General features: G+C 38.2%; 1 protein-coding gene across 8 annotated transcripts; it reads left to right on the top strand.

The window, feature by feature from the left end:
* Positions 1-6,454: 6,454 nt before the first annotated feature.
* LOC131299569 (uncharacterized) lies at positions 6,455-25,676 on the top strand. 8 transcript variants are annotated; one of them, XM_058325266.1, is made up of 21 exons: positions 6,516-6,600; positions 7,597-7,661; positions 11,292-11,402; positions 12,166-12,222; positions 12,318-12,388; positions 12,795-12,894; positions 13,562-13,632; positions 18,635-18,735; positions 18,838-18,941; positions 19,042-19,095; positions 19,236-19,291; positions 19,432-19,470; positions 19,564-19,708; positions 20,517-20,698; positions 20,810-20,877; positions 21,586-21,658; positions 21,731-21,792; positions 22,124-23,051; positions 23,286-23,576; positions 24,907-25,209; positions 25,621-25,676. In XM_058325266.1, exons 2-20 carry the CDS (start codon positions 7,602-7,604, stop codon positions 25,184-25,186), a joined length of 2,853 nt encoding a protein of 950 aa, XP_058181249.1. In that variant the 5' UTR covers positions 6,516-6,600; positions 7,597-7,601; the 3' UTR covers positions 25,187-25,209; positions 25,621-25,676. The 8 variants fall into 8 exon arrangements, with proteins under 8 accessions (XP_058181159.1, XP_058181249.1, XP_058181202.1 ...); XM_058325219.1 differs by lacking the exon at positions 25,621-25,676 and adding an exon at positions 25,392-25,580; XM_058325176.1 differs by lacking the exon at positions 25,621-25,676 and having other exon boundaries at positions 6,455-6,600; positions 24,907-25,580.
* The last annotated feature ends 1,465 nt before the right edge of the window (positions 25,677-27,141 follow it).

Raw genomic sequence — 27,141 nt, 5'->3', positions numbered from 1 at the left:
TGTGACTTTTGTTTACGAATCAATGCCTTAAAATATTTTTCTGCATTTAGACTAAATACACCACTAGCCCACCAATATCCACCATTCAAAACCTCACTAACTATTTATACAATAAATTTTCAAGTTTTTTCCCTCTTCGCTTTCTCCCCTTCTATTCTCTTTTTCATTTCTCTATTTACTTGGTGGTGTGTGTGGTGTGTGCCGTGTGTGTGGTGTGTGGAGGGGAGGGGGCCTATTTATACTAATAAACATATGTAATCTAGTGGAATTTAGAGGATTGGTGATCTTCTATTATCTACCATAATGTTATAATATCTAGTAAAATCTAAACAAATCTAAATATATCTATTGGATATCTGATAAGCCCCAGAAAGTGTTGATATCAGGGCTTATCCCTCTCATTTTTTGTCTCACATCCATGCATTTCATTGCTAAATTCGTTGATTTCGTGCGAAGGCGTTGTGTTTACTAGTTTCAGGCAAATCTCATGAAAAAAAGACGTGTTTTGTCGCTGTGGATTAACTCTAAGGGTAGCCGTACACCTGAGGCCACGTGGCACCCTGCCACCGAGTCCCAAGAATGATGAGAAGTAGCATTGGAAGGTGTGCCGGACATCGGAAGGCCAAGGGACATGCATAGGGTGAAGGAACAATGAAAGATAAAATTTGTCCAGGTGGTACCCGTACTTGAAATCTCAGTACCTGTACCCAGTAACCAGTAGCGTGGCAAAAAGCTCCAATCTGAACTGGTACCGGTACCGCAAAAATGCAGTACCTGTACCAACTGGGATTTTCTGCCGAATTTTGTACCCGACCAAGCAATAACTTAGGGGTATTTAGGACTTTTGTAACTCTTTTTTTAAGGGGCTATAAATACTTTCAAGCCTGATTTCAGTAGGGTATCTTTACTTTGGCACTCTCTCTCTCTCTCTACCTCCGTTAATGGAGCTCCCATCTCTCTCTTCATTTATGCTTTGAGGAGGATTTTTGAGTACGATCCGTCTACTTCCAAAGCTTTTAGTCTTCATTAAAGGTGTAAGGAATCTCATTCTCTTCGAGGATCTTGTCTTTATTTCGAATTTAATCAATGTTTAGTTTTCTCCTTACCATTACCCGTGCTCATTTCATGTCTTCTTACGATATGTGTGAGTAGTGTAGTAAGGTTAGGTTGTGGGATGGTTAGCATCCCGTAACCAAGGGTGTTGCTTGTTCTTCTCATGTAATTTTCGTTTTTCTAGCTTAAGCATGTGCTAGGGTCAATTTTAAGTATCAAAACTTTGAGGTGTTAATCTCTTTGATCAAATGTAGGCAAGGGTTAAACTTCTTGCCACATTTGATACTTGGAGCTATGTCCCTCCTTGTGTTTGTCTAAATGCACCAAAAGAACCCTAGACATGTTTAACACTTTGGTTAAAAAGAGAAGAATCAAGTTTATCCTTGCGTTATGGGTGTTAATTATCCCTAAACCTAGCCTTTAGGTTAATCTCCAGTTAAAAATCCGTAGTTAGGTTAAGTAGCCAGTTAACTAAATCGTTCAGTTGGCGGTCTCAACGCCGAAGTTTGGTTGGCGGTCCTAACGCTAAATCTCTACGCGAGCTAATCTCTGAAAACAAGTTATGGATGCGCTCCCTGTGGATTCGACCCCGGACTTCCGGGTATTATGCTTTCAACCGACCTAACCCTACGCTTGGGGTATTCTTATTACAACACACATTAAGGTCGCAAGCAATATCTAATCATATCTTATATTATCAAGGATAATCTATATAAAATCTAAGTATATCTAAGGTTATCTAGAATATTCTCATAAATTTAGAGACAACTAATTTGGTTCATTAAGACGCCAACTCTCTCTCAATCTTCCTTAAACCCCCCCCCCCCCCTCTCTCTCTATCTATATATATATATATATATATATATATATCAAGATCTCCCCTACATTAAAGTGAATAATGATCCTATAGTAATACTAGATCTAGGCTTGGAGAGCAAGACATATCTCTTCCAGATTCACCCATATCTATCCATCTATCTCTCTAATTTTCTCCATATCTTTCCTAGATTTTTAGGATCATGAACCTAAGGCTAGGGTTCTGTAATAGTTAGGTACAAGGATATCAAGGTTCAAGATATGGAAAATTCTTATGATATCAAAGGGTTTTAATGGATAGCTTCTAGAGTTAAATTATAATAATACACACTTTAATAAATGATGAAATGATTTTTAATAAAAGAATTATAACAAAATGTTTAATTTTAATCAAAAAAAATTGACGTGAAAATTTGGGTCGTTACATTATTATTGAATTATTTTTTGTCTTTAATAAAAAATACTCCCTCCATCCCATTTTCATTGTGCATTATTCTATTGTCTCCTTTATGTCTTTTGTCTATATCTTTTAGTGTGGATCTTAAAAAATTTGCAATATGGATCGTGTTTCAAAGATCTCAATTAGTTTTATAATACAAAGTTTTCAAAATTATGAAAAATATTATAGATTGAAAGATATAAGCAATTAAAAAATGGCATGCAATTCAAAAATGGACAATAAAAATGGGACCGAGGGAGTAGTTTAGCGACAAATTTTTTAAATTATTGATTTTATCTCAACCAGAGAAACCAAAAGAATAAGAAAATTTGAACAACATTTGAAAATGTTCAGTAAAAGAAAAGAAAAAACTTATCCAAAAAATTTATATGTTTTGCTTAGCAATTTTTCTTATATGTTTTGGATTATTTTTGTCTTCAGTGAATTTTTTTATAACTTTGATCACAATTTTACAATATACATTCATCTCGTTCGGAAAATCGATAGTCCATGCAAAAATTAAAGCAAAAAATAAAACGCGAATTCAACAAAAATTCAAAAAGACCGACAAAAATACAAAAACGTAAAATACCAAAAATATAGCATGAAACATTTGAATTAGTAAACTGTACTACACATTCTTATTTTTTTATTTTATGAGAAAATGTTATGCATTTTTATAAAAACGAATAAATTATGACTTCAAATGTATAGTGTAACGTTTTCTTGTGAACCATTATAGATAACTTCGGTAAAAACACGTAAATAGTAACCTCTTTTTCTAGTTTTTAAGTTGTTAAAGGAATCTTAAAAATAGTCTTAGAATCTTCTATTTTAAATCTGGGTTTATGTATGGCATTACCTAGAAGGTTTGCTCCTGGCTTGGGGTAAGAAATAGGTACTATTTGGTTGTGGGGGAAAGGATAGGGTAGGGTAAGGTGGGGTGGTTGGTTGTGGAGATAAGAAAAGAGAATTCAGTCTTTGCAGTAGAATATGACATTTTTGGCATTTCAAATTCCAAAAAGCCTGATATAACGCAAATCAGTTAACACCTTTAATGGTAACATAATGGAGGGGAGGTATGTGCATATTGTCAGGAAAAAAAGGAGGTATTTGTTATTGTCAGAAACCTCAAGGGAGGTCAGTGTAATTTAAGAAACCTCAACTCATAGTTTCGCCCATACGAATCCTGAAATAATACTTACCGATATTTGTTGGAGCTGATTTTTTACAGGGCCTCATAAAATATTATTTTTAAAATTTATGAACATTTTTTGTATTTTTTCGAGACTCGGGTTGGGCTCCACAAAAAAAATGTAGTGGATGGATATAGTGTGTATAGTATAACGTTTTCTTGTGAACCATTATAGATAACTTCGGTAAAAACACGTAAATAGTAACCTCTTTTTCTAGTTTTTAAGTTGTTAAAGGAATTTTAAAAATAATCCTGGAATCTTCCATTTTAAATCTGGGTTTATATATGGCATTACCTAGTGGCTTGGGGTAAGAAATAGATATTGTTTGGTTGTGGGGGAAAGGATAGGGTAGGGTAAGGTGGGGTGGTTGGCTGTGGAGATAAGAAAAGAGAATTCAGTCTTTGCAGCGGAATATGGCATTTCAAATTCCAAAAAGCCTAACATAACGCAAATCAGTTAACACCTTTAATGGAAACATAATGGAGGGGAGGTATGTGAATATTGTCAGGAAAAAAAGGAGGTATCTGTTATTGTCAGAAACCTCAAGGCAGGTCAGTGTAATTTCAAAAACCTCAACTGCATAGTTCCGCCCATACGAATCCAAAAAATAACACTTTCCGATATTTGTTATAACTGATTTTTTACAGGGCCTCATAAAATATTATTTTTAAAATTTATGAACATCTTTTTGTATTTTTGTGGGACCCGGGTTGGGCTCCACAAAAAATGTAGTGGATGAAAGTAGTGTACCTAGACTTATTGTTGAAGATTAATTATGGAAACTAATTTCCCCTTTTCTTGGGCCGAACTTATCTCCATGGAATAATTATTCGGCATATCTCACTCCACTTGGATTTTAATTAAGCTGACCTTGCTCTGAATTACAAAATTAATGTGGCCCATTAATTTTTTAGCCCAAAAAACTCATAAATATTGGCCCAATTTAATTAAACTTTAATTAAATGATCCTCCAATGCTGGCCCAAGGTTTGGTGCAAAAAATGAGTATAAACACGTGTAATTGTATGTTGTGTTAAGCGGTTAGCGGCAATTAAAGATAATGTCAGATGATAACTAAAAAAGAAATTGTTCTTTTTTGTCAATCGATAAAAGTGATAATTTTACCTCCTAGTGAGACAAAAGAGTCCTGGCCAACTGAGCTTGCCCAATTGATTGTTTATTGATCCCTGTTTAAATTAATAAAATACATGCGAACCGATTGAAATGATAAAATTACCCATGGCAATTAATTGTGGTTAAAGATATGTTTTGTTTTGTGGTTACAATTTTTTTTAATCATAATCCTGCATACGACATGCTATAGTCAATTATTCACAATTGGTTTGGACATCGTATGGTGACCGATATTGAATGCATGTAAAGCCTCTATCCCACATTTTGGGGTCACCAAAGTTATATTTCTCTTCTTCTAAGTGTATCTCAATGTAATAATCAAAAGTGAATAATTAAAATTTGCCACATCAAATTTTAATTATCCATTTAGAGGTAATTAAAGTTAGCAATGTCAAATTCTACATTGTTTATTTTTTGCCCGTAATCAAAATGAGTTGGCAAAAATTCAAATTTAACGGTCAGTTTTTTCTTCTCAATCTAATGGTCTCCATTGAAAGACATTCAAGTAAAATAAGTGAAAGTGAAGAACATTTGTTAAAATTCATAAAGTAATCAATATTGTTAAATGCACAACCACTTGCTAAAGTAGAGAGTGAGTTTCATCTACCAATAAAGTATTTGTTTTATGGAGAACAAGTTTCCCTTTCCATGATGGTCGTATTTGATTGAGAAAATGTTGAGACCATTAAATTTGGTTATTAGAAAAAGTTTGCTAGTTTTGGTTATCCAAATATTAAAATTTGATGAGTTGCTGAGAGATTATTAAATTTGATTATTATAATGTGAGCATTTTTTAAATAAATATTGCTAATTTCAGCAACCCTGAATTTTGATTATTACATCGTAGATGCTCTACACTTTCAAAGTAGGCGGCCGGCCTCAAAGATATAGCCATTAGCCAAGGAAGGAAATTTCAACGTTAGAAAATGAAGCTAACAAAAAACAAAACTTCTCCCCCTGATTATTCAATTTGGGTGCAATACTTCTGTTATATTTTCAATCAGGTCCTCTCGCAAAAAAATTTGGACGCTTTTAGAAAGAGAGCTAAAGTTGGGTTAAGATTCGCTAAAGCAAAAAGATTAGCATTGAATAGTACATCATTACAAAATTATTTTGGGGCCCAAAGCAAGAGTATTATTTACGTTTCATCAAGGCTAGAACTTATTGATTAGGGATTAATTTTTCAAGCGTGTGATTTTGAGTTCGAGCTTACAAATTAGTGTCAACCCTAGGTAATAACCTAACTTGTTAGTAGTAATATTTTTTAAATTTAATCTATGAAAAAAAAAGCAATTGTGCATATAGGGACAGGTTAACACTTAGCATTTGATGATAAAGCTTTGAAAACTTGAGGTTTCTAGAGTAAATGCATTACATCTTTACAATCTTTATGTATCCTTATAAAAAATGATGTTTCCATAATTTGAACGGTATAGTGTTTGAGAGCCAATTATTTTTTAAATTTTGGATTGCAGTATAAACTTTTGGACTATAATTCCAACATGTAAGTGTGGTTTGATGCTTTGTGAATAATAGATTTTGGAAAAAGATTTTGCAAGTAAAAATATAATCAAAATTCAAAAATCTCCCATAGAGATGATTTTTGAACTTTAATGTCCTCCAGCTTATTTCTCAAAATGCATTGTAATAAATTTTGTAATTGTCTCAAAAACACCCATGATTGGAAAATGGACAATGCACAATCTAATAATGAAGTTCCCCAACACCCCTTCTAATTTATATAAATCTCTCTCTCCCTCTAAACCAAATAAATCTGGGTTATAACTGAAACAAACTAAACTACACAGACTTGCAGTGAGAATACACAAAAATCCAACTCTACAAAGCACGCTATTGGCGACTCTCTCTCTCTCTCTCTCTCTCTCTCTCCAGTATTTTATTTGCTAAGCACTCTCTCCGACATTTTTGGACTCTATTATTTGCGCAAGATCATCCCTCTCAGGTTAGGGTCCTACATGATCCTCTGGTGCAATATGATTTTAGAAGTTTACATACAAATGATTTAAGAAATTTTTTTTTTTTTTTTTGTGGGGGGGTTGTAAAATAATGATTTTAGAGAAGTTCTTATGTCTTGCTTTGAAGTTGATTTTTCGTGTTTAACTCACGAATTTCTGAGGAGAATTGTCAAAATGATCAACTCAACGTGCAACTAATCGACTCAGCCAAAAAAACAAGAAAACATTCAACTGATCTATAGTTTGTGAAAATAATTACGTGGTTTGTTTGGATAAGTTTTTTGGTTGTATTTTCAGAATTAGTGTTACAGGGAACAATTCAGAAATTGTTTATAAATATAACATCATTTTTATGTTTTATTCACACTTGAATGGATAATGATTATCTAGAATTGAAATATTTATTCTTTTTGTTTTCTCAAGTACGGGTTTTTTTCCCAATTAAGTCCAAGAAAACAAGTTTTCCTACCGGGCAACCAAACAATTATGAGATACCAATTTTATTTGAGTGAACTGACTGTGAGTTAAAACTGCAACCAACTAACTTGTGTTTCCTTTGCTTTAGAAAAAGAAAACTGTTCTGATACCAATTTTAGTTAATTGAACTGATTGTGGGTACACCAAACTCTTGTAACAACACCAGCGTTGACATTACCTGTAGTACTGCTTGAAACCGTAGGTCAATCTCTCTATTATTTGAAACTTTTTGGGATTGTAAATTTGTGCTGTTATTCTGTTGTTGGTGTTAATTGATAAATTCTCATTAAATTATTATTATTATTTTTGGGATAAGTATCCTCGTTACTTTGTTTGGTTGATCTTGGAAAGAATGGAATCATGGAACAATAAGGGGTTTCACTGGTTCTAGCAAATTACATCTCGCTTGTTGGCAACCAATTATGGATATATAATCATTACCACTCTCACTTGTCTTTATACAAGATGGTTGATCTTCTTACTTCATTTGTTGAATTAATTTTCAGGAAAGATGTTGGTAAATGGTTTCGACAACAGTGAAGAAGAAGCTTCAAGTTCTTATAGGGATAAGGTAGGTTGGCGGCTTGATTACTTGATTATGTTGCTACCTTCTGCTCCAACATTTTTAGTTTTGTAGCGTATTCATGTTCCTTCTTAACCAAGCCATCACAATAAGGCCTCCCTTTATTTCGTCATACTTTTAGGTTGCTTATTTGATTGGATTTGATCAATTTTTTGTGCCTGTCATCCAAAGTTTTTAGTAACTTGGCAATGTGGGCGACAACTTAACTTGGTTACTTTTCCCATCATAGTTATGGAGATTTTCCTACATGGGTTTCAATTGGAACCAAAGGCTCTTGCATATTTAGATGCGTGTTTGCTTCTTCTTTTAGTGACATCTAAAGCTAGTTTATTTTAATGGCAAAGTACAAAAGCAATATATGCCCCACAAAATCTTGTTTGAGATTTTAAGATCTACATTCTCAAATTTTTTGGCACCTCAGTGTCAGGGAACACATTCCCCTTTTATAGGAAGTATGTCAAAGGACAAGCTGGTACCTTTGAGACTTGAGTATGATCAATCGTTTAAGTGATTGTGGTGTGGTGGTTTTCGCCGCACTCCTTCGGATTATGGTGTTGTACGCGAGCGCGCTCTCGTCGCTCTCTATACCTTCGGTCGCGCTGATGGTCAACTTCGGTTTTGTGACTCACCGTGTGCGTTAGGTTGTAAAACGAGTAAGAGCTTTCCTCCTGGACCTCGTGTCGGCGGTATTCCTTGGGTGGCTGAAGCCTATCCCTTACATCTCCCCTCACCTCAGACCGGACCGGAGACAAGCTTGGTATCCTTTCATCGTAAGGGGCCACCCGTTTTCCAAGGCTGTCCCTAACGTGGTTGTTCCTTCTCTCTGTTCGTCGCGTAGAAGGCGACCGATAACGGCCTCTGCTTGGAGATGGAGAACGGAGATGGATCGCTGTAGCCATGAGTTGCACATCTTTGCGTAGAGCGTTGATCATTCGGTCCTTTTTGGACATCCGGGTGTCAAGTTGCCGTAGATACTCTCGGACTTGAGGGCCGTTTCTCAGGACTGAGGCGGTGGCCCCCAAATTGTAATCGCGCTTCGCCTGCCGTCTAGATCTGGCTTTGGAGGGGGTGGCGTTGTCGTGACCTTCAACGCCTCCACCGCCCGCAGCCTCCTTCGGCGGCCTCTCATCATCATGAATCTAACATTTTGATAAACTTCTGAAAAGTCGTAAAAAACCAAAGTATAGGGAAGAATCCTCGGTAACGGCGTTAATTGTGGTGTGGTGGTTTTCGCCCGATCCTCCTTCCTTCGCTCTGCTTCCTACCTGCACCAAGGCGTGAGGTGGTTGACCGCCTTATGCCCCTCTGACGAGCAAGTCAATACACAGGAGAAGGAGAGAGTACTGTTGAATCGTGTGAGAATGTGTACCTCTCTTAGGGTTTATCCCTTCCCTTATATAGGCGAACGTACTTGCTCTCCAAGTTAGGTGTGCGTGGCATATGCCCGTGACATCACATTTAACCGCCATAGCTTGGTGACATTAGGGTGACGTCCGGCCCACGCTAGCCCTAGCTCTGGAATGTTCTAGGTACCTTTAGAATCAACTGGAGGGATCTTCGTGCAGCCCCCATCCAGGTCGAACCGACTCGCGAAGCCACACCGACCCGCTGGCCCGACCCCTAGGCTCGGTCCTGGGGCCTGCAGACTGGGCTTATGAAACCGATGGGCAGGACCCTTGGGTCCGGTCCACCTCTCTTCGATCTGTCCCACGACTTGCACTAGGCTTAGGCCCATACCACGCGCACGGGATCAATCGATCACGCTCGTGCCCCAGCCCTACTGTTTCCTACTTCAGGCAGACGTTTGGCGAAGTTAGGTTTGGCCCACCACAGTGATTGTATTAGACACTTTTGCCTTTTGTGTGGATGTTCTGGTCATTGGTATCTGTTTGGCTTCGTACCAAAGCCGGTGTTAATTTACATGGTAATCTCATCTACCATTTTCCTAATTTTTCTTGTACTCTTTGTTACAACTTACATGTAAACAACTTCAATTTGTGTTATTTATCGGACTCAACTATTCCCATGTTTTAGGGTAGGGATCACGACCAAATAATTTTGTTTCTTATATAGTTTTGAATTAATTTATGGTGTTACATGGTACTTACTAGAAGCCATAGAGAATTTTTATTTTTTTTTACTAAGGTTTGTACATTGTTATTCTATAGTAATTTGAAGAACTAAATATGGTTGTTGCTTGAAAGTCTTGCTGTACTTTTTGCATATCATCAGAGTCATCAGTGATCAGACACATCCCATACCCTTATCCAAGTGTCGAGCGTTGAGTGTCAAACTGATACTTTCAAGAGTACATGTAATACAACTTGCCCTTAATATGACCTGTTGGAAATTGTCCCACATCGGTTAATTATCTCCTTCAAAACTAGTCTATGAGCCTGGGCTGTCTCTCTACTCATAGCCAATCGGTTTTGAGGTGAATACTTTAACATGGTATCAGAGCTAAGTTTTCGGAGGCTTTCCCCCTTTATTTATGCCATAGTTGCTCTCTATGAAGAACGAATACTCTATTTTGGCCTCCGTATCGCGTACCGTACGCATATCGGATATGGATACGCTCGGATACATTCCGGATACGTATCCAATACGTTTTTTTTAGAGTATCCTATTTTTTTTATTTTTGGGTATCCGGATATGCTCCGGATACGTTTGGATACGTTTAAGATACGCGCGGGGCAAATATGTTATTTCTTAAAATATATGGGTTAAAGTGCAATTAGGACTACATATATGTTTCTTCTCTTTCTCCCCTATTGATCAGAAACGAAAAAACGAAAGAGAGAGACAGGAAGAAAGAAGGCAATTCCTCTCTATTGTCTCTAATCTTTCTCTCGGTCTCACCTGTAAGTCTCTCTCGTCTCTCTCTCTATCGTCTTTCTCTTCTCTCCCACCTCTCATCTCTGTCGTTGTATGTACAGTGTATATATAAATATATCGCATACTGTGTATATACAATATATAAATTACATATATATATATCTCGTCTCTCTCTCTCTCTCTTTCGTCTGTCATCTCTCGTCTGTTATTTTTTTTAAAAAAATATTCAGTCTGACTGACTGAAACCCTTATTACTGTTTTTTTAAACAGTACATGATGGATTCTACATGATGGATTCTACTGTTACTTTAATCATTAATGGAATTTTAGGGATGAATTTTTAATTTAATTTTATATTCAACCCAACATATCGTATCCTACTTTTTGGAAAACGTATCTGTATCGTATCTCGTATCCATGCTTCTTAGAACTTGCTCTTTATTTTGTTGTGATCTGTGTGCTCCGGATCCTGTGTGGAGAGGTCAACATGAGGGGGAGTGTTAATTGTCCCACATCGGTCAATTCTCTCCTCCAAAACTAGTATAAGTGCTTGGGCGGTCTCTCCACTCATAGCCAATTGATTTTGTGGTGGATGCTTTAACATGACCAAAATGTAGCATCTATTATGGAAGTAAATACCAACACGAGGTTTTTAGTGGAATTCGGAAGTGTCTCAGTCTTAAACTAGATTAATATTAGTTAGAAAACAGCTGATACTGAACGTTTGCTGCTTCTGAGATGTCTGAGAATTATCTTTACTCCTACTATGTTTTGAGTTTCCAGATTATGGTTGACCCTGCAAAGCCGGCGACTCTGACTTGGCAGCGAAAACTAAATAGCGAGGGGAAAGTCCTTTCAACATTCTCTCTAAGTTTGCCAGAGATAATTCACATGGTATGCTAAAAAGTTTATGTTACACTGGGCCTGGGGCTTACACACATTTACATGTTCTTTGCAAATTAGCTTTTCAGAAAAAAGAAAAAAAAACCAAGTATTTGATGCTGACTAAACACTTTAAACACTTCTTACAAGGAAATTTATTCTTTTTTGGAGGTTGCAAATTGCTATAATACTTTTTGAGAACGTTTGAACTTTGAAGTTAAATCATACTTAATGATTCCCAATTTTTTTTAAACCTCTTTTTTAAATGATTCTACATCCATATTATATGAGATCCTAAGGGTAATATGAACATTAAATGTTTCTGTATTTCTTACATACCATAAACTCTCAACTTGCTAACTCAGTTTCTCTTTAGATGTGGGTACGTTGAAACAGAATCTTAACCCTGCAGCCTGAGTTGATTTTAACTTTCAAAACTGAATTTTATTACTTCAGATGATTGGTGATATTTGTAAACAAGTATTTACCTATGTTTGCTTGTCTACTTGGTTCTTAGTGTTCTGGTCCTACGGAAAGTTATTATAAAACTAACTTAGGACTTAAACTGCTCACCAATGTTGATTTATAAACATATGCATGACAAATGTGCTCTATAATGCTTTCTGAATCCACTAAATTGACACATCAAAGTGCAAGGTGGATACTTGGAGTTGAGGCTAATTGGGTTATAGGGTCCTTTTGCTGCTTTTATTCTCTCAGTTAGTTGCTGTTTGAGCTTTTCTTACTTATGGCATCTCTTTTTGGCTTTTGTAAGCTTCCAATAGGTTACCGATTATGGCGTCATATCCGAGAAGAAGCCGCCAAAGGACACGTAATTCTGTTTTACCAAAAAATCGCATAGTGATTTTGATGGGTGCTTGGTTATGGTATGAGAACTAACTTTTGCCCCCCTCTTTCGTTTTTCAGGGGATACTCATGAATCCTTTTAAGAGCCGTCCTATCTCATCATGCCATGGGGTTCCACTTGGTGGTATGGGGTAAGTCAAGCTTCTTAGCAGCCGAATTTTTTTTGTCCTACAAAGCTTAATCATCTCTCTTACAGCTTCTCTGAATTTTATTGCTTTACAATAATAATATTTTGACCAGTACTGCCTGCTGACACTCTGAAAGAATTATTAATTAGCTTAGAGATTAGTATAGCAAGTTTACAAGTTCTCACATCAAATACTTTTAAATGTTCAAGGCTACCGTGCCTTCCTAATTGGAACCACCTTGGGATGGAACACTTCGTGCATATGTCCACAGATTAGGCATCGCATATTCTGCTGGCTTTATGTGAAAGCAGATTGTACACCAATTATATGTTTGTCAAGGCATATTTTTCCTTCAGAATTGAGAAAAATAATGTCCTCTCTTTTGTTGAGAAAAATATCTGATATTCAGTGCAGGAAGCTTTGAAAGAAACTACAAAGGAGAATTTCAGCGCTGGCAATTGTTCCCTAGAATGTGTGAAGACAAACCAGTTTTAGCAAATCAATTTTCTGTAAGTTTGGTGCTTTCCTTTTGAACATGTTTATCGTAATTTCCCTACTAATTCGGATATACTATTCATGTTTTTTGCTTAATCAGTTGTTGGGACTTAATTGGTCTCCCACCTTTCTCTTGATGTCTGTCTCAGGGCTATTAAGTCTCGCCATTTAAGTGTGTGTTAGTGGCAGATAATAGGGTAATTGAATAAACACAACCATAGTTTTTCAGGTAGCAGCGATCAAGGACAAGATGGTAGAAAGTTGGTTATGATGGTCTCTGATCATAGTGATATACCACACACAAAAATAAAGCAGAATAAAAATGAGATGGTTCAGTCATGTGCAAAATGAAAAATAGGCATGTCAGTTTTAAAAAGGCTGCATGGGCCATTTTTTAACATGGTGTCGAGCCTTGAACATATACAAGTGGTTTAGGTAGATTCATGTAGCCAACTCAAGTAGTTGGAGATGAGGTATTGTTGTATATTTTTGCTATTTTAGTAGTTCAGGGTAGAAACCTTGAAAACTTCTTTGGGACCTGAAGATTAGACGCTAGTCACACTACTATTCCTCTGATTTGCTATTTCTAAATGTGCTTTTAAAAGATTCTATTTCTATTACCCATTACTTATTTGTCTCCAAACATTAAGTTTCTTAATAAGTAAGCAATTCCTCATGCAGGTTTTTGTTTCTCGCCCCAATGGCAAAAAATATTCCGCTGTTCTCTCACCAAGGAATCCAGAATTAATCACGTACGTACCTGTGGGCTACCCACCCTGCGGTGAGCGCCACCCATTTTCTTTTCTGAGAAAAATTTGCAACCAGCGCGTTCAATTTGGAGTCTCCACCCAGGTTTTAATGGTTCGCCACCCAAGGAGCCAAACTTGAATGACATCCGTCGCTTTTATTTTGAAAAAGGCTTTATTTCTTTTACCCGCCCGTCATAACCAAAGACAACGTTGGTTCGGGAGCCAAGTTACAAGAGGGGAAGGTTTACGGCACCCCTCTCACCCGACACGAGGGTTGGTCTCTATTTAGTGCTTGTGGGATTTTGAAACATTTTATCACTTAACTTTGACCAAATAGGGGAGGGGGAACGATAATTGGGATTAAAATAGTAAACACATCTTGTGCATGCATGTGAGCGCATGAGATGACAGAATATACAACAAAATAGAATATTGTTAATGTCAACACTGTCGAGCGCTCAGCTATGGACAAAATAGAATATTGTTAATGTCAACACTGTCGAGCGCTCAGCTATGGACCAGAGCGCTCAGGTCCTGCTTCCTTGCAGGCTTTGAAACAACTACTCTGGGCTTTGGAAGGACTAGTGCACACCCATAAACCATGCTAACTTGAAATAAATGTTTACAGTAAACAAAACAGAAATTGGTGTTGCACACCACTCTTGAGCGCTTATAAGCACTCCTGAGCGCTCAAGAACTGGTCTTGAGTGCCCAGGTGTGAGGCTCACAACAGTTTAAACAGAGACTGAAGCCAGCATTAATATGGCTTAAAAAAGTGTTTGAACTTAAATAAACGGACTTCTAAAACTTAAGGAGATATTTTTAGAAGGGTACAGTTATGAAAATACTTTAAATGATAAAGTGAACTGACCTTAGGCCTGGCTGCTACTGATTGACCAGAAAGCCTAGGGAAGCAAACCTGGATGCTCTGAAAGGGACTTCAGTGCTCAAGAACTGGTCCTGAGCGCTCAGGACCTTTTGAGCTCAGAAGTTTTGAACTTCCTTTCTGTTTACAATAAAGGCCAGCTAAGCTCAGGGTCAGTACAAGGAACTGACCTGAGCCCAGTGGCTCCCCTCAGGGTGCGAGAAACAGTAGCCAAATCTTTTCAGGGAGTTAGGCGTTCGGGAACAGACAAAGCTTGTCCATATCCAAACCAGTTGCAGCATTCTGTTCATTTATGAGGACGGATTCCTCTAGTTTGGTGATTTTAGTCAAGACCGTAGTCATTTGAGAATCTTCCCCTGGGGATTCTTGTGGTGGCGGGAGATGCTTGGCGATGGCTTGGATCAGAATCATGAGCTATCATTCCCTTCCCCCATTTCCTTTACCATCCGCCTGATTTCATCAATTTCGGTTTGATCCCCCATTTCAGTGGTTGATAACGATGTTGCTGCTGGAATTGTCGGATTTTTCTGTGATTTAGTTCGAGTCAGTTTTTGGCCGGGAGGTCGAATCCAAGTAGGTATGGTCGTGGACCAATGATTCAGAACCTTCAGTAAAGCAAAAAGCGAACTCAGGTGCATTCGAGCCATGTTCAAAACAGAGAGAACATGCCATGCACATTTCGTCGATGTTGATGTCGTCCTAAGGTCTAGTCCGACCTGGCCTCACTTAAGGCACTGCACAGATGGTTTCCTAGGTAGGTCATGACTCAGCACGGTAAATCCCAACACCTTTAATATGACCATCTAAGACAGAGTCACAGAGCAATAAGATTGTTGCAACCCAGATACTAGTGTTCTTATGGCTAGCCCAAACCGGGGAGCCATTTAGGCATGGCGAACGCTGGAGGTATCTTAAACTCCATGGATCCTAGACTGTCCCTATGACCTACCATGACCCTAATCTCAATTAAGACATTGCACAGATGATTTCCAACAATCCTAGGTAAGTCATTACTCGGTAGGTTAAATCCCGTGTTATCGGGATCAGAGCCAATCACTTTTAATATGACCATCCAAGACAAAGCAATAAAATTGCTGGAATCCAGATAATAATGCTCTTAAGGTTAGACCGAACCAAGGGAGCCGTTTAGGCACAGCAGACACTGGAGGTATCTCAAACTCCATGGATTTATAGTCCCTAGACTAGGTGTAATGGCTTTAAGAGGTTGCCTCGATCCTTAGCGTCTCTTTTAATAGTGTATCCTTTGTTTTGGATAACAAGACTTTGGAAAATCTGATTAATGACTAGGTTCTTAACAATTTCTCGGCAAAGGCCCACTGTGATTTCAGGAACAAGTGTCTAGCTAAGCCAATTGTTCCTAATTTCTGTCAAGCGATTTGTCAAGAACTTTGCGAAGGACTTAGTCATTTGGGTTTTCCCAAGTCTTGTCGTCCTAAGGACTCATTTGTTTTGACAACGTACATTGAAATGCACGATTTTTCATCGGGTGTCGGCAACCTCTTACAAACCGCGGGGAAGAAAGCTCTAGAATTATCCTAACTATCAGACTACCCTAACGCAATGCAATCATGATGATGAAATGCAAAAGGCAGTAACTCGTAGGCATGGTACATCACGTAGTCCTACCCATCGGGTTCATGTCCTAGTTTGGAAGGTTCTATTGCTTTCTATGTGTGTGAAGGCCAGGTTTTGGTTTAGAGGGGTTCCCGGCCTAGAGCCAAGATATACCTCCCACCTCCAAGCATACTGTAAAGCAATGGTCAAATGGTTGACTGACTCATCATGGTCGGGGGTTGCTCAGCGTTCTAGGAAGCCCTGACACCAGCAAGCTGGGCAGGATTGTCAAAACATGCCAGCACGGCTAGACAAAAACTGAAAATGTGCAGTGCAAAATTTAAGAGAAAAAATGAAGCAAAATCCCACAACCACCTTTCGAATTTGGCTCTCTTTAATCAACACTTTGAAAGAACTACACAAGCGAACAACCGGGAATAGTCCCAGGTCGGATGGTCGGATGCGAGGGTCCTATTGAATCACCATTTCTTTCTTCAACAACGTGAAGCTTGTTGTTTTGACAGACTTTTGATGAATTGTTTGCAAAAGTATTAAGTTCAAAGTATTGAATAACCTTTCCCGGCAGAGTCGCCACAGTGGGCTACCCACCCCGCGGTGAGCGCCGCCCATTTTCTTTTCTAAGAAAAATTTGCAAACGACACGTTCAATTTGGAGTCGCCAATTTTAATGGTTCGCCACCCGAGGAACCAAACTTGAATGACATCCGTCGCTTTTATTTTGAAAAAGGCTTTATTTCTTTTACCGGCCCTTCATAACCAGAGACAACATTGGTTCAGGACCCAAGTTACAAGAGGGGAAGGGTTTTACGGCACCCCTCTCGCCCGACGTGAGGGTCGGTCTCTACTCAGTGCTTGTGGGATTTCGAAACATTTTATCACTTAACTTTGATCAAATAGGAGAGGGGGAATGATAATAGGGATTAAAACAGTAAACACAGCTTGTGCATGCATGTGAGCAGTGTACAGTTGTTATAATAGGCATGAGATGACAGAATATACAACAAAACAGAATACTGTTAATGGCAACACTGTTGAGCGCTCGGCTATGGACCTGAGCGCTCAAGAATTGGTCTTGAGTGCTCAGGTCCTGCTTCCTTGCAGGCTCTGAAACAACTACTTTGGGATCTGGAAGTACCAGTGCACACCTAGAAACCATGCTAACTTGAAATAAATGTTTACAGTAAACAAAACAGAAACTGTTGTTGCACACTTGAGTGCTGATCAGCACTCCTAAGCGCTCAAGAACTGGTCTTGAGTGCCCAACTGTTGAGCGCTCAGCTATGGACCTGAGCGCTCAAGAATTGGTCTTGAGTGCTCAGGTCCTGCTTCCTTGCAGGCTCTGAAACAACTACTCTAGGATTTGGAAGTACCAGTGCACACCTAGAAACCATGCTAACTTGAAATAAATGTTTACAGTAAACAAAACAGAAACTGGTGTTGCACACTTGAGTGCTGATCAGCACTCCTAAGCACTCAAGAACTGGTCTTGAGTGCCCAGGTGTGAGGCTCACAACAGTTTAAACAGAGACTGAAGCCAGCATTAATATGGCTTAAAGAAGTGTTTGAATTTAAATTAACGGACTTCTAAAACTTAACAACAGATTGGAGATATTTTTAGAAGCGAACAGTTATGAAAATACTTTAAATGATAAACTGAACTGGCCTTAGGCCTGGCTGGTATTGATTGCCAGAAAGCCTAGGGAAAGCAAACCCGGATGCTCTGTAAGGGACTTGAGTGAGCGCTCAGGTCCTTCTGAGCTCAGAAGTTTTGAACTTCCTTTCTGTTTACGATAAAGGCCAGCTAAGCTCAGCGTCAGTACAAGGAACTGACCTGAGCCTAGTGGCTCCCCTCAGGGTGAGAGAAACAGTAGCCAAAGGTGGCTTTCTACCTTTGTTAAGCTTGAACAATGTTCCTTTTGGACTTGGTGGTTGGTTTTTTGAAGTAGAAAAGAGGTTTTCTGGATGTGTTTTAGTATTGCAGACCTTGGGGTTTTTCTCTCTCCCCGAAAAATCAAGTCCCTTTCTCTTGAACACAAGGCTTGTATTTATAGAGAAATTTTGAAGTTGGTTTGAGTGGGAGCAATGATGGATTCAAAGGGAATCCCATCATGTTTACTTGGGAGAGAGGGAATTGTGCCTCTGCACAGCTGAAATCGGCAGAAAGGCTCTGCAGAAAGTGGGCTGACAGATGCTCCACTTTTGCAGGCGCGCGCTGAGGACTTGAGCGCTCAGGTTGTGCTCTGGTCTGCCTTGGACCAGAGTGCTTATCCAGTGCACCCGAGTGCTTGGATCATGGACCTGAGCGCTTGTTCTTAGTTGTCCAAAGACTGTTTTGCCCTTTTATTATCATTCGGGAGGCTTAAAGGTATTTTAGAGGGTCCAAATTGGGGTGTCTACAGTACCTATGATGTTGCATCCCTAGTATAAAGGAACTTTGATTTCTTTTTGTAGCATAAGTCTTTTTTCATGTCCTTTTAATTTTAGATGATTGATTATGAAAGTTCAGCTATCCTTGTGTGAACAGAGAAAGTGCAGCATCTGGTATTGGATCCTGGGACTGGAATCTGAAGGGGAATAATTCTACATATCATGGCTTGTTTCCTAGGGCGTGGACGGAATATGAAGGTAATGTGTACGAATAACTGTTGTCTTTTTTATTCTCTATTGTAATTTATTTATGTTGGATATGGATAATGTTGTCTGTCATCATCCCTTCTTTAAATGCAGGGGAACCCGATCCACTGCTTAGGATAGTTTGTCGTCAGATATCTCCTTTTATCCCCCACAATTATAAGGAGAGCAGCTTCCCTGTGACAGTTTTTACTTTTACGGTATGAAAGGGTTTTTACCAGAGCTTGCTTTTTTCGGCAGCTGATTTTCCACTTATAGTTTTAGTAAAAAAAAGGATGGTTTCTTAATGATTATCTTCAGCTGCTTAATCTGGGAAAGACTGCTGCAGATGTCACCCTTCTTTTCACATGGGCAGTAAGTTCCTCTATGTTCCTGGTTCCCACCAACGCACACCCATATTGTTATGCAAGTGAATTAGATTGTCTGTCTAATCGATCTGTTGATTACACATAAGGAATGAAAAGTAATGGGAGTTCATGTTTATGTGCATTCAGAACTCTGTTGGTGGGGTTTCTGGATTATCGGGGCATCACTACAATTCAACGATTAGGTAAGAACAGAAATTAATTTGCGTTAATTTATGAAACAGTACTATAGCTTTGCTGAATGTATGGATGCCCTTCTGGAAGATTTGGTAAACAGTTTTCAACTCTACCGTATTGTAACTTACAAGGTCAATCATTGTGCCAGGATGAAGGATGGTGTTCACAGTGTGCTTCTACATCACAAGCAAGTTTCAAATTTCTTGCTACTTATTACAAACTTGTTGACATGGTTTGACTTGTTAAATGTTTTTTAACACCCCAAAAATGTTTGACACAGGACCGCAAATGGAGTATCCCCTGTAACTTTTGCAATTGCAGCAGAAGAGACAGATGGTGTTCATGTTTCAGAGTGCCCTTGCTTTGTGATAGATGGAAACTCCCGGGGTATAACAGCAAAAGATATGTGGCATGAGATTAAAGAGGTTACATGACTTTTTCTTCTGCCCCTGTAGTTTTAGGAATGTTATGTTTATGTTCTAATCTCTGCTAGCCTGCCTACATGATTTACTGGATTAGCTGGTTACTGGTGTTGCTACCTCGTGAAATCCTTTAGGCATGATATGTATATTTCCAACAATAATGGCAAGATGCCTTACAGTCTTCTGATTTCTTCTAGAATTGTTACAGTGTTAGAGATTGGATCTAGTTAGGTTACAGAGGGTCATTGCAGTTCATATACATTCTAGTTTCACATCAACCAACGGGTTCTCTTTTCCGTATCTATGGCTGTTGATCTTTTATACAACACCATCATAGCCTCCAATTCGAAACCAATTGGCAATGAGTGGAGAGGCCACCCATGCTCATATACTAGTTTTAGAGCTGATAACGAAGCAATGGACAAGCTCTAACACTCCACTGCATGTGCAAGCACGGACCCAAATGCAGAGAGGTCAAAAAATCCATAATTTGGGGATCACTCTGAAACCAAATGCACTTATATTGCCAATAAAGGGGAAAAATCAACCGAGAGAGTCTTTCCTAAAGGCCCCCAAAAGAGTAGCTCTGATAGCATGTTTAAGAATCCAACTCAAAACCTGTTGGGAATGAGTGAAAAGCAGTCTCACATACTAGTTTTGAAGATTATAATTTGGATTGGACACACTCTAACATTCACCTTCATGCAAAAATGAGAAAAGCACTTTCTTTTCTCGTTGGTTTTTTTCCGTTTTTATTTTATGATGATTTTTGCAGTCTCTGATATTTACCATTTTACCTCTATGCTATTAGCACGGATCATTTGATCGCCTTGATTCTGCTGAAACATCGATGCCATCAGAACTAGGATCAACTATTGGAGCAGCCATCGCTGCTTCTCTGTCCGTTCCATCAGATGCATCACGTAATGTTAGCTTTTCATTGGCATGGGACTGTCCTGAGGTTAACTTCGTGAGTGGAAGAAGTTATCACAGGTGGGTGGCTAGCCGTTAGTCTGACTAAGGTTTACAGATTCCTTTTTTGATCAGTTAATTTCACAGATTAAAGGATATCATGTTTTGCTAAAAGACAATTTTTCTAACCAGGCGTTACACCAAATTTTATGGTACACATGGTGATGCTGCGGCAAATATTGCACATGATGCTATTCTCGGTACAACTTCTCATGTCCTTTCCGTGGTGATGCTTGAATTCGGACTAGAAAAGTTAGATTAAGCTTTAGGTGTAGTCGACTTACTTAACCGGAGTCGGGTAATGGCTCATAAAAGATGTTTGGTGCCTTTGCTTTTATATGAAAACATTTATTCCCTTTGTCCTAATTTGTAATCGAACCTGTTAAGGTTACACATTCTTTTTCTTTTTTTGGTGTGTTTGTCAATATTGTGGAATCCAACCTTTTAAGGTAACACTTTTTTTTTGGGTGTGTTTAGGGGGGGGCCACTGTTTGAGTGGTATTCTAAGAGCAGCTACTTTGTGCATATTGCCAAAGGTTAGGTCTGTCTTCAATCCTCTCCCACCCATACCCCCAATGATTGGGGACTACATGGGTTCTGTTGTTATTGTGTCGTCGTTGTAATCCATGGACTGAAAAGTTCCAAATTTCCAAACTTACCCTTAAACAGTTTTAAGGTAAATTAAAGCTAGAATTCAAATTCAAAAAGGGAAGGCCATAAATGAATTTTACATATCTTGGGTCATTGACTTCTCGAAATAGAGAGGTATTTTGGGACATCCGATAGGAGAAAAGTAGACTAATACTTTGGGACAGAGGGAGTTCTATTTACTTTGATTCAGTGTTTGTTTTTTTAAACGTTGAGTTTGTTTGAAGTCCTTAACTTTTGTTTCTTTTCTTTAAACATAGAGCATAGCATTTGGGAATCCCAGGTAGAAGCATGGCAAAAACCTATTCTTGAAGACAAGAGGCTTCCTGAATGGTGAGCTTTGAGGTGTTTTTTGATAGTTGCAGTTATGGCAAGAAATCTAAATTTTCTGACGATTATTTGCAGGTATCCAGTTACTCTTTTCAATGAGCTCTACTATCTTAATTCAGGAGGAACAGTTTGGACAGGTACTTCTTTAAAACTAGAATTATACTTCCTCCATCCTATGTTGCTGGTTCTTTATTTCGTTTTGGGACTCCCCAAAATGTAAGTTCATTTGGAAAAGTCAAACCATGAAGTTTGTGAGTTTCCAAAGTTATCCCTTATAAGTAGCTCTAAATGTATTTGGATGTGTGAAGCAAAGGATTAATGCTGGAAACAATGCCTTTGAATTGAGATTCGGGTGTATTAATTACATATCTGTTAAAATGTTGGAACTCCCAAAAGGGACGGGACAGAGGGTATACTTCACAATGTGGCTGAAGTCGAATCTGAATTCATTCTTTTGCTGTATTGCAGATGGATCAGCGCCAATCCATAGTTTATCATCCATTGGAGCAAGAAAGTTTTCCATTGACATGCACAGTTCAGATGCTAATAATACTCTCAGTATATCCCCGCCGAATGACTCTTCTGTTGACATTCTTGGGAGGATGACTTCAACACTTGAGGAGATACACAGTCCACTAACATTAAATTCTGCTTTTGGTACAAATCTGCTTCAAAAAGGAGAGGAGAATATCGGTCAATTCCTCTATTATGAGGGCATTGAATATAACATGTGGAACACTTACGACGTTCATTTCTACTCATCTTTTGCCTTAATCACGTTATTTCCAAAAATTGAACTCAGCATCCAGAGAGATTTTGCAGCATCCGTTATGTTGCACGATCCCAGTAAAATGAGCCTTTTGCATAATGGAACACAGGTTTCAAAAAAGGTTCTTGGAGCTGTTCCTCATGATATTGGAATCAATGACCCATGGTTTGAAGTTAACGGATATAACCTTTATAATACTGATAGGTGGAAAGATTTGAATCCAAAATTTGTGCTGCAAGTTTACAGGGATGTGGTTGCCACCGGGGATAAAAACTTTGCAAAAGCCGTTTGGCCCTCGGTTTATGTTGCAATGGCTTTTATGGACCAGTTTGATAAGGATGGTGATGGGATGATAGAAAATGAAGGGCTCCCAGATCAGACATATGATACTTGGTCTGCTTCTGGAGTGAGTGCGTATAGTGGTGGACTATGGGTTGCCGCTTTGCAGGCTGCCTCAGCATTGGCATGTGAAGTTGGTGACAGGGGAGCTGAGGGTTATTTTTGGTTTCGGTTTCAGAAGGCGAAGAAAGTGTATGAAAAGTTGTGGAATGGTTCTTACTTTGACTACGATAACAGTGGTGGAAGTGCAAGTTCATCTATTCAAGCGGATCAGTTAGCTGGACAATGGTCTGTTGTGGTGCAAATTGACTTCTTTATTACTTCTTGATAACTAATTATTCAAAAAATAAACAAAATTTCTTTGATAGGAAACTAAATGTGCTTTTTCTACATGCCTGTTCTACTGGGTTAAACAAAATGTGCTTGTGATTCCCTTTCATAAAATAAAAGTAAAAATATGCTTGTGATTTGGAAAGAATATTATCAGTCAGTAATAAGTACTTATCGAGTTGGGCAATGTAGGTATGCTCGAGCATGTGGTCTTTTACCAATTGTTGACGAAGACAAAGCTAAAAGTGCCCTTGAGAAAGTTTATAATTTCAATGTGTTAAAAGTGAAGGGTGGGAGGCGAGGTGCTGTGAATGGGATGCTGCCGAGTGGAGAAATTGACTTGTCAGCACTGCAGTCAAGAGAGATATGGCCTGGAGTTACGTATGCGCTTGCTGCAACTATGATTCACGAAGACATGATCGAAACGGCATTTCAAACTGCATGCGGAGTTTATGAGGCCGCGTGGTCCGAAGAAGGACTTGGGTGAGTTCAGCCTTCTTAGTTTTTCCTTATTTAGGTGGTCGTGATTTATCTTGGTCCAAAGAAATCCCTTTGCACTTCTTATTGAATACTCTGAGCATCTCAAGTCTTAACCCATTTCTTCATTTAAACCCCTTTTTTGGGTAAAAGGAGTAAAAACCCTTCTCTAATGGCATACCCATTTCTCTACCCCATTATGGGAAAATCCAAGCCTTGACCCATTTCTTTTACCCTTTTTTTCTAGTCCCAATCTTATCCCTCTTATTTACCATGTTGCCATTGAAAGCCATTTTTTTGGGCAAAGATTGGGTTTTGCCATTGGAGATGCTTCTACCCAAATATACTTTTTGCACACATTTTTACTTAAACATGGGTAAAATTTTGGCAAAGGCTGGAGACCTTTTCTTTTCACTTCATTCATGAATTTCAGATAACAACAAACTTGCCATAGATTTAAGTTGTCTAAATTTGTTGGCAAGTAAGAATACAATGAAAAGGTTACCTGTGAAGTTGCAAATAGACAATTAACTTCCAGAAAAGGATAGCACTTGACCTGGTTGGCCTGACAGCAGTCTATATCCTTGCTAAGTCATGCAACAGATTTTTCATACACTGGATGTTGCAGAAAAATGGAAGTTTCCATTGCCTTATCATATACTGACAGAACTCAAAACTTTGGACGGGAGTTGCTCCAATATTTGAATGGGTAACCATACAATTTTGAATTAGAAATCGCTTCAAAACCCTGGAAATTCATTTGTATAAGATAATTAATGCACTAGAGAAAAATCTCTGTTTTCAAGTCTCGAGAGGCTAGGGTACAGAATCAACTCTAGGTCCGGATCTTCAGAATATAGGGGCTACTCGGCTGGGTATAAACTAACAGGTGCCTAATCACTCGAGCTGTGTTCTCTTTTTAGTGTTGTTTTGGAAGAACTATGGATACTTCTTGGTTGTGAAATTTAACGTAATTTTCCATTATTCAACAGTTTCTTCTCAGCTTTTCTGCCTCTTCAGCTCTTCATACATGTTCTGACTTGAGAATTTAACTCTACTCTTATGTTTGAGAAAGTACTTATAATTAATGTTAATGTCAAATATATTTTTGTACCAAAAAAAGAATGTGAAATGTATTTGATATTTTTCTATTTGTAGCCTTTTTAGCCTTTCTCACTAGGTTTATTATCTGCTTGCCTCCCCATTTTCTTTGGGTAAACTCTGTAGTTCGACAATTTTCTTCCTCCTTATCTGCCAACAATTTAAAGTAATTCACCAACATGGGTTTTCAATTGCTCCCTAATTTTCGAAATTGATGCATTATGTTTCTTTGTAGTCTTTCTTTTCAAACTCCCGAAGCATGGAACACAGATGACCAATACAGAGCTCTAGGTTACATGCGCCCTTTGGCGATATGGGCAATGCAATGGGCATTATCAATTCCAAAACCTTTGAAACAGGAGATACAGCCAAAAGCAATGGATGATTCCTTAATCAAGAAGCATCAAGCAGGATTCACGAGAGTCGCATGCCTCCTTAAGCTGCCTGTGGAAGAAGGGTCCAGAAGTGTTTTACAGGCAGTTTATGACTATGCATCCAAGAAGTTGGGGTTGTGACATGAGTTCGTGGAGTCCCTTTGGTATTGCTTTCATATTCAAAGTAGAGATAGTCATTGTCTGGTGAACTGCGTTCCAAAACTTTTTTGCTAAAATTTCTGAAAACAACCCTCTTTTTTTGAACACCAGAAGATGTTTTCAAATTTCAGAAAAGATGGAAACATTACGTAAATGATGACTGTTCTCGGATTTTTATCTCTTGCAGCTTTAAAACGATGACAAATGTATATGAGAAAATAAAATCAATACCAGACAGTGGATACAAGAACATAGGTAACATTGGGCTGTTGTATAGAGTGGTATTCTACTATTCAAACTACGAGAACCTGGGTGATTGTATTTCAGGGAAGTTGTATAACTTACATTCAGCATAGCTATTAAATGTGTTATATAATGTCACGTGTATGATTCTTGCCCTTTTACATTACACACAGGAAAACGAGAAAAGCCCATCTTGAAGAAAAAATTGGCATAAGAAAGTCAGGGTTCTGATGTTAGGTTGGACAGTATTGTTTTTTTTTTTTTTGATCCGCGGACAGTATTGTTGAATGCAAGAAGGCTTTATATACTTTTTTTATGCTGCCAATTGAGCACAAGACTTGTGGATTACGCATATTTGCAGACACGAAGTGGGTACAAACACAAAGTAGGTTAGGATCAAAGAAAGATAACAAGACACAGGATATATTACTCAAAGATACTGGCTTCTACTAACTTGGTGATTACAGAAGTAGAACTCTCCTTTTATAGACGTAAAGAGGGAAATACAGACAATACAGATGGTACCCATAATTGAACATTACTGTTCTTAGTCCTACGTCCATCTGCAAACCTACTGACAACATTACAAGACACCGATTAGTGTAACTATTGACACTTTTCCTCTACTAGCATTTACTACACATAGACTTTTCTATTCATGCACAGCATTTACTACTCCTAAAGGACTACATCACACCTGCTATGCAGACTTTCCTACTACTACTTTACACCAACAGTAAACACCAATTATACTCCTTACAACAGTACACACCAATGTGCAAATGAAGGGCGTCAGTTTGTATGGTTTTCAGGCTAAAAATTCTGGAATTGGGAAATTGTCTTTCAGGAATTACTGATGGTTCCTCAAAATTTTTTTTTACCAGCAGTAGTTTTCATTTAGGAATGTGTTACCGGAAAGGCGAAAGCGCAACAAATTCTTAGTTGCAAGCTATTTATTGGGAGTGGCTAATCTAGCTTTTAACATTTTGGAACTCTGCTACGAGTAAACGCAATAAATGCGATAAATTATGGAGTTGAGTGATCTGTTGGAAACTAGAAATTCAGCTGTCTTCTTCAAAGCTGCTGTAACAGAAACGCAAATGTATCCTTGCGATTGAAACTTTTGTAACACGGTATACGGTTGAATATCAATGGTTCTACTACCCCACACAAATGCGAACTCCCAATTTTCGTCAATTCTGTATGTACATACAAATTTTCATTTGAATATGGTGAATTTTTCGATACAACGTGATGCTTGTTTTGATTGACATTTTTTCTTGGAAAAAAAAAAAACAGATCATAAGCCTAATAACTACACAATATTTTCAGATTTTCTATCTTACATCACTTAACATCATAACAAAGGCCAAAATGTCATAAGCTTAACTACATCACTAAACATCATAAAAAGCCTAACATCACTAAATATCTTACATCACTAAACATCATAAAAAGCTTAACTACACCAAAATGTCATAAGCTTTTTCACCGTAGTCTTTGACAATAATATCAAGTCATAATGACAAATTCTCGTAATTAAGCTTTTTTCTTGTCGTATACTCTTTCGCAATTGCAAAATCTTTTGCATTATTTACAAAAAAATCTAAAAAAATATCCCAGGGACATTTATAAAAATATCTAAAAATCTTTATAAAAATATCCCAGGGACATTTATAAAAATCTTTTGCGGA

Source organism: Rhododendron vialii, chromosome 1a (assembly GCF_030253575.1).
Source record: "Rhododendron vialii isolate Sample 1 chromosome 1a, ASM3025357v1".
NCBI lineage: Eukaryota > Viridiplantae > Streptophyta > Magnoliopsida > Ericales > Ericaceae > Rhododendron > Rhododendron vialii.
Note: the sequence above shows the minus strand (reverse complement) of the source record. Positions and strands in the feature narration are given on the sequence as shown.